The following is a 12,973-nucleotide window of genomic DNA, read 5'->3' on the forward strand; positions in this document are numbered from 1 at the left end:
TGGCACATGTTATTTTCTAATTCAACCATCAATTTACAAATTTTCATTTACATTCTTTTGGAAAATAAAAGTTGGTATTTTATTTAGTTTGTATGTCTTTAAATTCCAGTGGTTTTGTACATTTTCATAAATTTATTACTCATAGGGTTTTTTTTCTTTTGAAAAGTATATGTTCTTGCCTTTTGACCATCTAATATTGAATTACATATTCTTTCCATGATTATTAGAATCCCACATATTAATATGTAATCATTTTGAAAATTGTTATTTGGTCTTTTTTCAGTTTATTTTTGATGACTGTACAATATTTTAAAATGTTGCATTATCCTTTTAAAACTTAGAATACAGAAACTGATAAAGAAAGTAAAATATCCTAAAGGTACTTTATCATTTTGGTGAATATTAATATTTTTCTAGATTTATCCCATAAGTTTTTAGAGTTTTGTCCAATAGAGGTTTTAAATGAGTATTTAGTCAAATATACCTATATTTAAACTGCTGGTATTTGTTTTTACTAATCAGAAAATTTTCTTAATCCTGAGATATTGTACCCACATTTTCTATTGAATAATGTGACTTAATTGTTCCATTCATCATTTTAAACATGTGGAGTACTTTTTTAAATTGCTGCTGCTGCTGCTGCATCGCTTCAGTTGTGTCCAACCCTGTGCGACCACATAGACAACAGCCCACCAGGCTCCCCCGTCCCTGGGATTCTCCAGGCAAGAACACTGGAGTGGGTTGCCATTTCCTTCTCCAATGCATGAAAGTAAAAAGTGAAAGTGAAGGCGCTCAGTCATGTCTGACTCTTCGCGACCCCATGGACTGCAGCCCACCAGGCTCCTCCATCCATGGGATTTTCCAGGCAAGAGTACTGGAGTGAGGTAATTATTAGTCATTTATTTCCAAAGTTAGTTAGTGATACTTATTACATAATCATTTATTTCCATCAGTGATTTATGCTGTTCCAGTTTCCAAATTTCAAGTGTTCTACATGCCACAAACCTATTCTGGATGTCTTTTGAGTTGTAAATGCATTTGCATTTCATTTCAGCCTGTACTGCCCCAAATACTTGCACCACCTTCCCTCCATTAACTTCATTTTTTGAATCTTGCCTATTATTAACCTGTAGATAAATTTGTAACTATTTTTCAAGTTGTTCCCCTAATAATTATTCCATCAATGACTGTGCCATTAATTGGAACAGAATCAATGGGTTTTAATGCTGTTCTGTCTCTCTATCCAGAAACATACATGTTTTATTATGATTCCTTTAAAAGCATCATGACTTTCCTCAAACTTCATATTATGATCAGTCATAGGTATTTTGTATGTAGTTACTTAGAACTGCAATTGTAAATGAGGTCCATTTTCCTATTACATGTTTTTATTTATTTGTTTTCCAAATTTTACCAGTATTTGTGAATGACCCCAATTTTTCTTGTTTATCTTGCTCTTTGATTAGCAGATAGTGCCTGGAATGGAATTCCTTAAAATTGTGTCACTTTCATGAAAGTACCTTCTGGCTTTGCTTTTCTTGAGTCTTTTCTCCTAGAGCAAATACAATGAAAACAACAAAAGAACAAGATTAAAAAACATGGAAAAGGCACCTATGCCTTAAATTCTTTAGAGAAAATGGATTGTATTGGTCTGGGACTCCTTCTCCTAAGATATATTGTCATCTTAGAGAGAGGAGGGGCTCCTGCCCTCTCCTTGGTCTCCCTCGGGGACCTGCTTCAGTGACCATGGCAGGTCACAGACCTACATACACCAGTAATCTCAGAGAGCTTACTGCCCTCACTGGGCTGAGGGCTGCCAGGGCCTGAGGGGCGAGAATCTGATGTTTAAGTCTGTGCATGTTTGTAAAACACCTTCAGGGGTTGTTTATGTTACACTAGGGCACCTAATTTTGACTTCTTCATCACTAAACCTACTGGTGCCTACTGGTGCTGGTCTGGGTGGTCCAGGGAGCCTTGGGGAAGTCTGAGGTCACTGTGAGGAGGGATGAGGCTGTAGCTAAAGTGAAGGCACTGACCACCTAGAGAAATCTAGATGTAAGCCTTCCCCTGGGGACAATGACCTTGTATGGTGCCTTGGCCTCCTCAACACAGACCTGTATCACATAGCAACTGTAAGGGACAAGCAGGGGTTTACTCACTCCTTTTCCACTTCCTGGATGGAGTCAGGCAGAGGCTTATTCCTGGTTTCAGGTAGAAGTGGGACAACAAGGCCACCAAGGATGGAGCAGACTCCATAGATGATCCAGGGCAGGTGGGGGGAATACACTGTTAAGATCATCAAGAGGGGAGCCAGGGCTGCCCCAATATTAGAAGCAATTCCCAAGAATCCTGAAGCTGTTACCCTTGGAGTGAAAACAACAATACAAAAATAATCTGGTATAAATTCATACATGTAATATGAGATGTATTATTTTGCTTTGATTATGGGAGACCACATGGGGTTCCTAGGTGGAGTTAGAGGTAAAGAACCTGCCAGTGTAAGGGACTCAGGTTCAATCCCTGAGTTGGGAAGATCCCCTGGAGAAGGGCATGGCAACCCATCAGTATTCTTCCTTGGAGAATCCTGTAGACAGAGCAGCCCGGTGGACTACAGTCCATAGGGTCACAAAGAGTCAGGCATGACTGAAGCAACTTAGCATGCCTGCAGGCATGGGAGACATCAGAGCAGTATTTAGACACATGAAGACTAATGATGTATTTTTACATTTAAAATATACTCTTATTTGCTCACAAATTTTTTCAAGTGCACGTGTTTTTTAAAAAGTCTTTGGAAGCCAGGCATGCCGCAGTCCATGTGGCTGCAGAGTTGTATATGACTAAATGACTGAAATGAACTGAACTGGTGGGACTGCAACATACGGCATAGGGAAAATAATCAATAATATCATATTGGTAATAACTTGTATGATTACACATGGTAACTTGTCCTAGAATAGTGATCATTTCATAATGTATAAAAGTATTGAATCTTGATTTTGTACACCTGAAACTAACATAATATTGCAAGTCAATTATACTTTGAATAAAATAAGGTGGAAAGATAAAAAAAAAAAAGTCTTTGTCATTTAAAAATACTCTTACCCACAGCACCGTAATGGTTCAGCAGGTTATGGGAGATGATACATTAAAGGGCATAACATGCCTAACAAAATTGAGATTTTGATTAAAATTTTGGCTCTAATTTTTATTATTAATACTACTATAATCAATGCTTTTGATAATGATTCAGATTAGTTTTCTTCCTTCTGTAAGTCTTAATTAGCTGGGAAAGGTCTGTTTTGACTCTGCTAGAGCTTCCATGAGCTTGTGTACCTGAGAACGGTGGGGGTTAGTTCATTTCCATGGGCAAAAGAACACATGAGAGTCACAGAAGAAACCGCTATTCCCAAAGCTGACACAGCCATACGCAGGGTCTGCATTTCTGGAGAAGAAGATCAGTGAGACTCAGGAAATCTGAGCTGAAGAAATCAACATCCCCCAAATTATAAGTGAAAAAGACACAGTTGGAAACATTTGCATGTGTTAAATACATGGTAGAGAAAATACATGTAATGGAAAATGTGCAGAGACTAATAGCTGAGAAATGTGACTTATCTGTATATTACAGCTTAATGAGAATTTAAAAACCTGAGTATTTGAATCAATTGTATCTGCATATCAGAGATCTTAGAAGTTTCCTAAAGACAGAGGAGGTGACAAAATCAAAATCCCAGAAAAGGTTTGCTTTCATTTATTCTGTCCAGTGTCTCCTCTGTCTTTCATATATAACATAGGACTATCATATGAGCAATTACTGACAGATGTTAAGACTCATCAATATCCTTTAAAACTTGTGTGTTTATACAATATTGACATAGGGCTAGTAATGCAGTAAAGAATCATAAAAGAATGGGGCTCATGTTAATGGATAAGCTAGAAAATTGCCTGATCTAGAATAATATTTTAAGATTCAAGAATAAGGATCTGTTTTAGGGAAAAAATAGACTTTGGAAACCTCTGGAAAGATGTTTCAGACAGTCAGTTTTCTATCCCATTTAAAAAAAAATCATGAAAGTGTTACAACGTTGGAGTGGGCTCTGTTGAAAGGCAGCACATTTGCATTGAAACTGATATTCAAGATGGGATCCTGTATAAATGCCACTGCACTGGGAGTTACCTGAAGCATGGTGACCATCTGGCTTCCCCTATTCATTGCATATGGTCATTTAATTTAGTAACATGGATTTTAAGAGAGGCTCTTAACAGCTTAATGCATTTTCCCCTATTCTACACATCTACTATGCTGAAGGGAAGGGATTAAAAATACCGTGGAGTCAAGATGACAACCTGGAACCAGGTTGAAGTTATGGTGACCTAATTCCGGACACATGAGTGGATACATAGAGTCAGGTAGTAAAGTGTCACTGACACTGTTGTAATAGGAAAGAGACCAGACAGAGGAAGTGGCAGTATTGCGTCCTCATATGAGATACAATTTGATTGGCCAAAGAGTAAGTGATCAATTGCTGTCCCAGGTACCAATTACCAAATACATATCAGATATGATGAAGACAACTAGTTGTCTGAACTGTCTGAACTATTTTACAGCCACTTAATGGCAGAATCTATCCTAAATCCTCAGACTGGTTTTGGAGAATCCTTAGAACCTAGCCTTCACTTCCTACTGGCTTCAGATTCTGTCTTCAAATACCCGGGGTAAGACATTTTCTTATTTCAACCTGTGCTCTTTTCTCACCTTGAGGCACAAATGTGATGGCCAGAATGGAGATTCCAAGAAGAAACAGGAAGAGTGTCTGGCTTACTTGACGGCCCAGGTGATTCAGCGCCCAAAAAGCAACACAATTGGCTGGGAGGTTGACTGCACCAAAAAGAACTTGGAACAGGAAAACATTGCTCCCCATATACTGGAGGTGGAGAATCAGACCAAAAAATGACATGAAGTTTGCAAATCTGTGGTGAACAAAGATGAACAACATTTACCATAAGGTTTGTCTTACAAGTGATGATCCAAACTATTAACCAAGCAGCCAGCAGTTGGTTTTAAAGTATAAAGTATAAAAACATGATAGGTTTTAGGAAATATTTCCTTACACAGTGATGATTTTAAAACTATAAGATAGTTATATATTTGGAGCTCCTAATTATTGTTGTGTTTTGGAGGAGGATTTGGAGTATTTTTGTGGAAGACACATGATGGAACCTTCCAGGGCTTTAGAGTTTTTCTGTATCTTTATCTGGGTGATGGTTGCATATTTACATATGGAAATATTCATCAGGCTATATATTCTTCTTCATTTTATGGTTTGTAATTTTACCTTAATTAAAATGAAAACAAACAAGTGAAGAGAGTTAAAGCCAACATTGTATCATGAGAATGTCTGAAGTTCTTAGCCTCTGTTTCCAGTGATGAACTTGGTAGGGTGATACACTAAACAGAACTGTATGTTGTATACCTAGCTCTGGGCCAGTCTTTTCATAACCCTTTGACTATTCAACACAGTAGTTATCATTATGGCTTTCTCTCTGTTTTATCTCAGATCTGTTCCCACCATGTTGCTCTTTTGATAAGGAATAGATTCATGTCGCCACTATTTTAACATCTCTCACACACTGTGTGAAGCCCACCTTACAAAGGACAGGAGACAGATCCTTTTACGCAGGTTGGGTGTGCGGAACAAGTCAAACACAGAAGATTTGATCTGTGCTGCCTCCAGCTCCTCCTGCATGGCGGATCTCAGGACCTTTAACAACAACAAACTGTTCAGTTGTCATACAGTGGTAGGCATTGTGAGGCCCCCAATAGAGGACAAGATAGACGACTTCCTTTTCTGTCTACTGCAAAATGTAGTCATTGAAAATGTAATGATGGGTGTAAAAGTGATATGAATAGAGAATTGCTGAGTTAAAAGGGACTGAAGGAAATTATGTAGCACCAAAAATATTTAAACACAGGATTTGAGAGGGCTGCAGGGCATTGGAAAGGGATTATATGTCAGATATGCAGATAAGAAAGGGAATCAAATCAGGCTTACTTGGATAATGGTCCAAAGCTCCATTTGTGCCAGATGGGCATGAAAGACCTGGAAACTAAGCTTGGCTATCAGCTGGCTGTCCCTTGCAGAAAAACTGTTTATCTCAGGGAAAAGAACATTTCCTGAGATTCTTTGTTTTGGTTCTTTGTTCAGTCACTTTTTGGGGAGTTCCTGGCACATTGTGCCTCCATGAATGAGATGCCTAGAGTTAAATCTGAGGATGAAATCAGGAGAGATCTTGGAGTAGAATGATTTATATTCAGAACTGGTTATAATATGGAGTTACTTAATAGTCCTGCAATATGCTAGGTATATACCTTGAGAAATGTGATTAAATATTTATAAAACTCAATTCACATCAACAGCTCAATGAACATGAATTTGAGAAACTCCAGGAGATAGTGGAGGACAGAGAAGCCTGGAGTGCCACAGTCCATGGAGTTACAAAGAGTTGGACATGACTTAGTGACCAAACAACTACAACAACAAAAAGAACAAGTAGAGGAATCAGAGTAGGAGAAGAGTAGGTGGAGAAAAATAATAGCATTTCTCTCACAAGGATTTCCAGGGCCATACATGAGGCTATAAATGTGTATATGGAATTATATCCAATTTATCTCAGATACCTATTTATTAGTTATTCAAATAATATAGTCTTAATTCTTATCCCACCTCTACAAATGAAAAAATACCATAAAGTCCATTGGAATAATTTCATGAGGAATTCAGAGAAGTGAAAGCCCACCTTAACTGAGTACCTACAAATGCAATAAGATCCTTTCAGTTATAACCTGAGTAGTGAAAATATTGGACTTAGGCTTTTAGAAGAAAGGAGTCAGGATTGCGTCTTGGATGATAATGTAAGTTTAGTTCAGTTCAGTTACTCAGTCGTGTCTGACTCTTTGCAACTCCATGGACTGCAGCAGGTCAGGCTTCCCTGTCCATTACCAACTCCTGAAGCTTGCTCAAAGTCATGTCCATTAAGCTGATGATGCCATCCAACCATCTCATCCTCTGTCAGCCTTTTCTCCTCCTGCTTTTAATCTTTCCCAGGATCAGGGTCTTTTCCAATGGGTCAGTTCTTTGCATCATGTGGCCAAAATATTGGAGTTTCAGTTTCAGCACCAGTCCTTCCAATGAATATTCAGGACTGATTTCCTTTAGGATGGACTGGTTGGATCTCCTTGCAGTCCAAGGGACTCTCAAGAGTCTTATCCAACACCCGGTTCAAAAGCATCAATTCTTTGGCACTCAGCTCCCTTTATAGTCCAACTTTCACATCCATACATGACTGCTGGAAAAACTGTAACTTTGACTGGATGGACCTTTGTTGGCAAAGTGATGTCTCTGCTTTTTAATATGCTGTCTAGCTTGGTCATAGCTTTTCTTCCAAGGAGCAAGTGTCTTTTAATTTCACGGCTATAGTCACCATCTGCGGTGATTTTGGAGACCAAGAAAATAGTCTGTCACTGCTTCCATTTTTTCCACTTATTTGCCATGAAATGATGGGACCAAATGCCATGATCTTAGTTTTCTGAATGTTGAGCTTTAAGCCAAATTTTTCACTCTCCTCTTTCACTTTCATCAAGAGGTTCTTTAGTTCTTCTTCACTTTGTGCCATAAGGGTGGTGTCATCTGCATATCTGAGTCATTGATATTTCTCCCGGCCATCTTGATCCCAGCTTGTGCTTCATCCAGACCGACATTTCACATGATGTACTCTGAATATAAGTTAAATAAGCAGGGTGACAATATACAGCCTTGATGTACTCCCTTCCCAATTTGGAACCAGTCCGTTGTTCCATGTCTGGTTCTAACTGTTGCTCCTTTACCTGCATACAGATTTCTCAAAGGGCAGGTAAGGTGGTTTGGTATTCCCATCTCTTTCAGGATTTTCAACAGTTTGTTGTGGTCCACACAGTCAAAGGTTTTGGCAGTCAATAAAGCAGAAATAGATCTTTTCCTGGAACTCTCTTGCTTTTTCAATGATCCAGCAGATGTTGGCAATTCAATCTCCGGCCTCTTCTAAATATTCATACCACTCATAACACTATCCTGGGTTAAAATGCATGAAACAGCCCCTGTTTGAACCCTTGCCCAGTTGTGTCCTGGAATCAGTGTGAAAATTCATAAAAGCCCTTTGTTAAATTTTTAGATAGTTTGTTAAGCAGTTACCATCCTGTTGGTGGCTTGAAACTGACTATGGTGGTAATATTCACATCACAGAAATTGATCAGCACCACAAATCTGAGACCTATGGCTTTTTTTTCTTCCTGTAACTAAAGTGTTAAACATTTTCCAGCACACCCTGGCTTGACCCCCACTGTAAGTTCTCTGCTATCTGTAAGAGAATCGCTTTACATTTCCTGTTTTTCAGTCACTCAGTTGTGTCCTACTCTTTGTGACTCCATGGACTGCAGCACTCAAGGTTTCCCTGTCCTTCACCATTTCCCAGAGCTTCTTCAAACTCATGTCCATTGAGTCAGTGATGCCGTCCAACCATTTCATCCTCTGTCGTCCCCTTCTCCTCCTGCCTTCAATCTTTCCCAGCATCAGAGTCTTTTCTAACGAGTCTGCTTTTTGCATCAGATGGCCAAAGTAGTGGAGTTTCACCTTCAGCATCAGTCCTTCCAATGCGTATTCAGGATTGATTTCCTTTAGGATTGACTGGTTTGATCTCCTTGCAGTCCAAGGGACTCTCAAGAGTCTTTTCCAACACCACAGTTCAAAAACATCAACTGGGTAATGGTGTATGATCTTTTTAATTGTTGAATTTGGTTTTCTAACATCTTGTTGATGATTTTTCAGCTATACTCTTCAGGAATGTTGGCCTATATTTCTTTCTTTTCTTTTCTTATGGTATCTTTGTCTCATTTTGGTGTCAGGATCATATTGGCCTGACAAAATGAATTTAGAAGGTTTTTCCATTTCTAAAGTTTAAGAAAACCATAGACTTTAAATAATGGATGAAAAAAGACATTCCATGAAAATGATAACCAAAATAGAGCAGGGATAGTCACCTTGTATAGATAAAATAGACTTTAATCAAAAACTGTCACAAGAGACCAAGAAGGTAATTTATAATGGCAAAAGGATCAATCTAACACAAATATATGACATATAACCTACAAAGACTGAACTGAGAAGAACTAGAAAGCCTCAATAGATGAATAACTAATAAACAGCATGAGGCAGTAATTAAAAATTCCAGAAATAAAAGCTTAATATTATATAGCATTACAGATGAATTCTACCAAACATTTAAAGAATTAATATGAATCTTCTCAAACTCTTCCAAAAAATAGAAGATAGAAATCCTTCTAAATTAATTTTGTCAGGCCACTATTGTCCTAACAGCAAAGTGAAATAAAGAAACCATAAGGAAAGAAAAGAAAAAAAAAATACAGGCCAACATTCCTGAAGAATATGGTCAAAAAAATAAGCAACAAGATGTTAGCAAACCAAATTTAACAGCATATTAAAAAGATCATACACCATTACCCAGTGGGCTTTATTCCTGGGATGCAAGGATGGTTCAGTACAAGCAAATAAATGTGATACACCAAAGTAGCAGAATGAAGGCTAAAGATCATATGATTCTCACAATAAATGCTGAAAATGCATTTGACAAAATTCAACACACTTCCATGGCAAAAATTCTCAACAAATTAAGTACTGAAGGAACTTCCATTAAAGGCCATGTATGAAAAGCCCACAGCTAATATCATACTCTATAATGAAAAGCTGAAAAATTTTCCTCTAAGATCTGGAACTAGACAAGGATTGCACTTCAGTTCAACATAGAATTGGAAGTTCTGGCCAGAACAATTAGATAAGAAAAAAATAAGGCATCCAAATCAGAAAGAAAGAAGTAAAATGATCTTTTTTTTAGACAACATGATCTTATTTGTAGAAAAACCTAAACACATATCCAAAAAGTTGTTAAAAGTGAACTCAGTTAATTTGCAGGATAAAAATTTAACATATAAAATCAGTTGTATTTCTATACACCAGCCACAAGCTATCTAAAAATAACATTAGGAAGACAGTCTTATTTGCAATATCATCAAAAACAATAAAGCATTTAGGGATAAACTTAACCAAGGAGGTGAAAGACTGGCATATTGAAAACATTGAAGAAAGAAATTAAGGCAGATACAAGAAACTTAAAAGACATCCATGCTCATGGATTAAACAAATTAGTATTGTTAAGATGTCCATACAACACAAAGCAATATGCAGGTTCAATAAATCCCTGTCAAAATCCCATTGACATTCTCTACAGAAATAGAAAAAAAAACACCCTAAAATTCATATGGAAATATAGAAGACCCCCCTGACAGTTAAAGCATTTTTGAACAGAAACAAAGCTGGAAGCATCACATATTCTTGTTTCAAAATATATAACAAAGCCACAGGTATCAAGAGCATGATACTGGCATAAAGACATATAGACCAATAGAACAGAATAGAGAGCCCAGCAATAGACTCATGCATATACAGACAATTGATTTCTGACAGTTGTGCCAAGAATTCACAATGGGGACAAGATTGTCTTTAATAAATGGTGTTTATTAAAATTGGATATCTACATGCAAAAAATGAAATTGGAAATTTACCTTACACTATGCACCTGTGGGTGATTCATGTCAATGTACGGCAAAAGCCACCACAATATTGTAAAGAAGTTATCCTCCAATTAAAATAAAGTAAGTGAAGAAAATAAAAAATCAACTTAAATAGATTAAAGACTAAAAACCTAAAGTATAAAATTGCTAAAGAAAATATAGGAGAGAAGCTTGTTGATATTGGTCTTGGCAATGATTTTTTGGTTCTGACACCAAAAGCACAGATAATAAGCAAAAATAGACAAATGGTACTATATCAAACTGAAAAGCCTTTACACAGCTAGGAAATAATTGACAAAATTAAAAAGCAACTGCAGACTGGAAGCAAATATTTGTGAGCCATGTGTCTTATAGAGGGTTAATATCCAGAATATATAGGAAACTCCTACAACTCAGTAGTGAAAAACCCAAATAATTCAATTAAAGTTCTGTCTAGTCAAAGCTATGGTTTTTCCAGTAGCCATGTATGGATGTGAGAATTGCATTATAAAGAAGGCTGAACAATGAATAACTAATGCTTTAGAAAATGCTGGATATATGGTAAAACCAATACAATATTGTAAAGTTAAAAAATAAAATAAAATAAAATAAAAAAGATGCTGGAGATGACTCTTGATGAGTTCCTTGGACAGTAAGGAGATCAAACTAGTCAAACCTAAAGGAAATCAACCCTAAATTTTCATTGGAAGGACTGATGCTGAAGCTCCAATACGTTGGCCACCTGATGTGAAGAGCCGACTCATTGGAAAAGACCCTGATGCTGGAAAAGATTGAAAGCAGGAGGACAAGGGTACGGCAGAGGATGAGATGGTTGGATGGCATCACCAACTCAATGGGCATGAGTTTGAGCAAACTCCAGGAGATAGTGAAGGACAGGGGAGCCTGGCCTGCTGCAGTCAATGGGCTCGAAAAGAGTTGGACATGACTTCGCAACTGAGTGACAACAAAAAATGCGCATACAAACTGAACAGACCTTTCTGCAAAGACCACAAACAAATGGCCAACAGGTACATTAAAAAGTGCTTGACATCACTAATTGTTAGGGAAAGGCAAATCAAAATTACGAGTTACCACTGCACACCAGTTAGAATGGTTATTATAAAAAAAGTAATAAGTATTGGTGAAGATGTGGAGAACAGGGTACCCTTGTACACTGTTGCTGGGAATGTGAAATGCTGTGGCCACTATGGAAACAGTAGGGAGGTTCCTCAAAAAATTGAGACCAAAACTAGCATGTTATCCTGTAATCCTTCTTCTGGATATACATTCAGAGGAATTGAAATCAGGATCTTGAAGAGATATCTGCCCTCATATGTTCATTGGATCATTATTCCCAATAGTTAAGATATGGAAACAAATGTCCATTCATGGATGAATAGAAAAGGAAAGTGCCATCTATATATATGCAAAATGGTATATTATTCAGCAATAAAAGTAAAGAAATTTTGCCATTTGCCACAGTGTGATTAACCTAGAGGATATTATGCTACAAAAAATAAGCCATGTGCAAAAGAACAAATACTACCAGATACCACTTATACAAGGAATCTAAAATAGTCAAACTCAAAGAAGCAGAGAGTTTCTGAATAGTGCTTGCCAGGTGCTGGGGGATGTGAGAAATGGGACAATATTTATCATAAAGTACAAAGTTTAAGTTGAGCAAGATAAATCAATCCTAAAGGAATCTATAGCATTATGTCTAGGGTTATAATACTGTACTGTGCACTCAAAATTTGCTGTGGTGGGAGGTCTTACATTGTGTTATCACAAAAAATAATAAATAAAGAAGGATGGAGAAAGTTTTAGGAGATAATGGATATGTTTATTGTATAAACTGTGGTGATGATATTCAGATGTATACTAACTTGCAAATCCATTAAGTTGTACATTAAATAGGTACAGTTCTTTGTATGTTAAAACCTCAATAAAGTGATTTCAAAAAACTGATCAGATGTGCCAATGAGTGAACTTGCAGAAATGTTTTATTGTTCTTGTTTGACTGTCTAGCCCCTAACCTTCTCTTTTTCCTATTAACAAGGGCAGATGATTTCTCCTTGTCTCTATTAGCATTCTTTCCATTCTCTTATCATTGCAAACAAAAAAAAGTTAATAATGGCCTTCCCTTATAACTCAGTTGATAAAGAATCCACCTGCTGCAGGAGACCCTGGTTCAATTCCTGGGTTGGGAAGATCCCGCTGGAAAAGGGATAGACTACCAACTCCAGTATTCTTGGGCTTCCCCGGTTGCTCAGCTGGTAAAGAATCTGCCTGCAATGTGGAAGACCTGGCTTC

General features: G+C 37.4%; 1 protein-coding gene across 1 annotated transcript in view; it reads right to left on the reverse strand.

Moving 5' to 3' along the window:
- Positions 1 to 12,973, reverse strand: part of LOC113886148 (solute carrier family 22 member 9) — a 26,069-nt gene continuing 13,096 nt past the window's right edge. The window contains exons 6-10 of the mRNA XM_027532131.1: positions 5,647 to 5,762; positions 4,757 to 4,971; positions 3,334 to 3,442; positions 2,160 to 2,363; positions 1 to 1,552 (exon numbers count right to left, since the gene is read on the reverse strand). Coding sequence (XP_027387932.1) covers positions 1,492 to 1,552; positions 2,160 to 2,363; positions 3,334 to 3,442; positions 4,757 to 4,971; positions 5,647 to 5,762 — 705 coding nt within the window. The 3' untranslated portion in view covers positions 1 to 1,491. The remainder of the gene's footprint in view (positions 1,553 to 2,159; positions 2,364 to 3,333; positions 3,443 to 4,756; positions 4,972 to 5,646; positions 5,763 to 12,973) is intronic.

Source organism: Bos indicus x Bos taurus, chromosome 29, assembly GCF_003369695.1.
Source record: "Bos indicus x Bos taurus breed Angus x Brahman F1 hybrid chromosome 29, Bos_hybrid_MaternalHap_v2.0, whole genome shotgun sequence".
NCBI classification, from domain to species: Eukaryota; Metazoa; Chordata; class Mammalia; order Artiodactyla; family Bovidae; genus Bos; species Bos indicus x Bos taurus.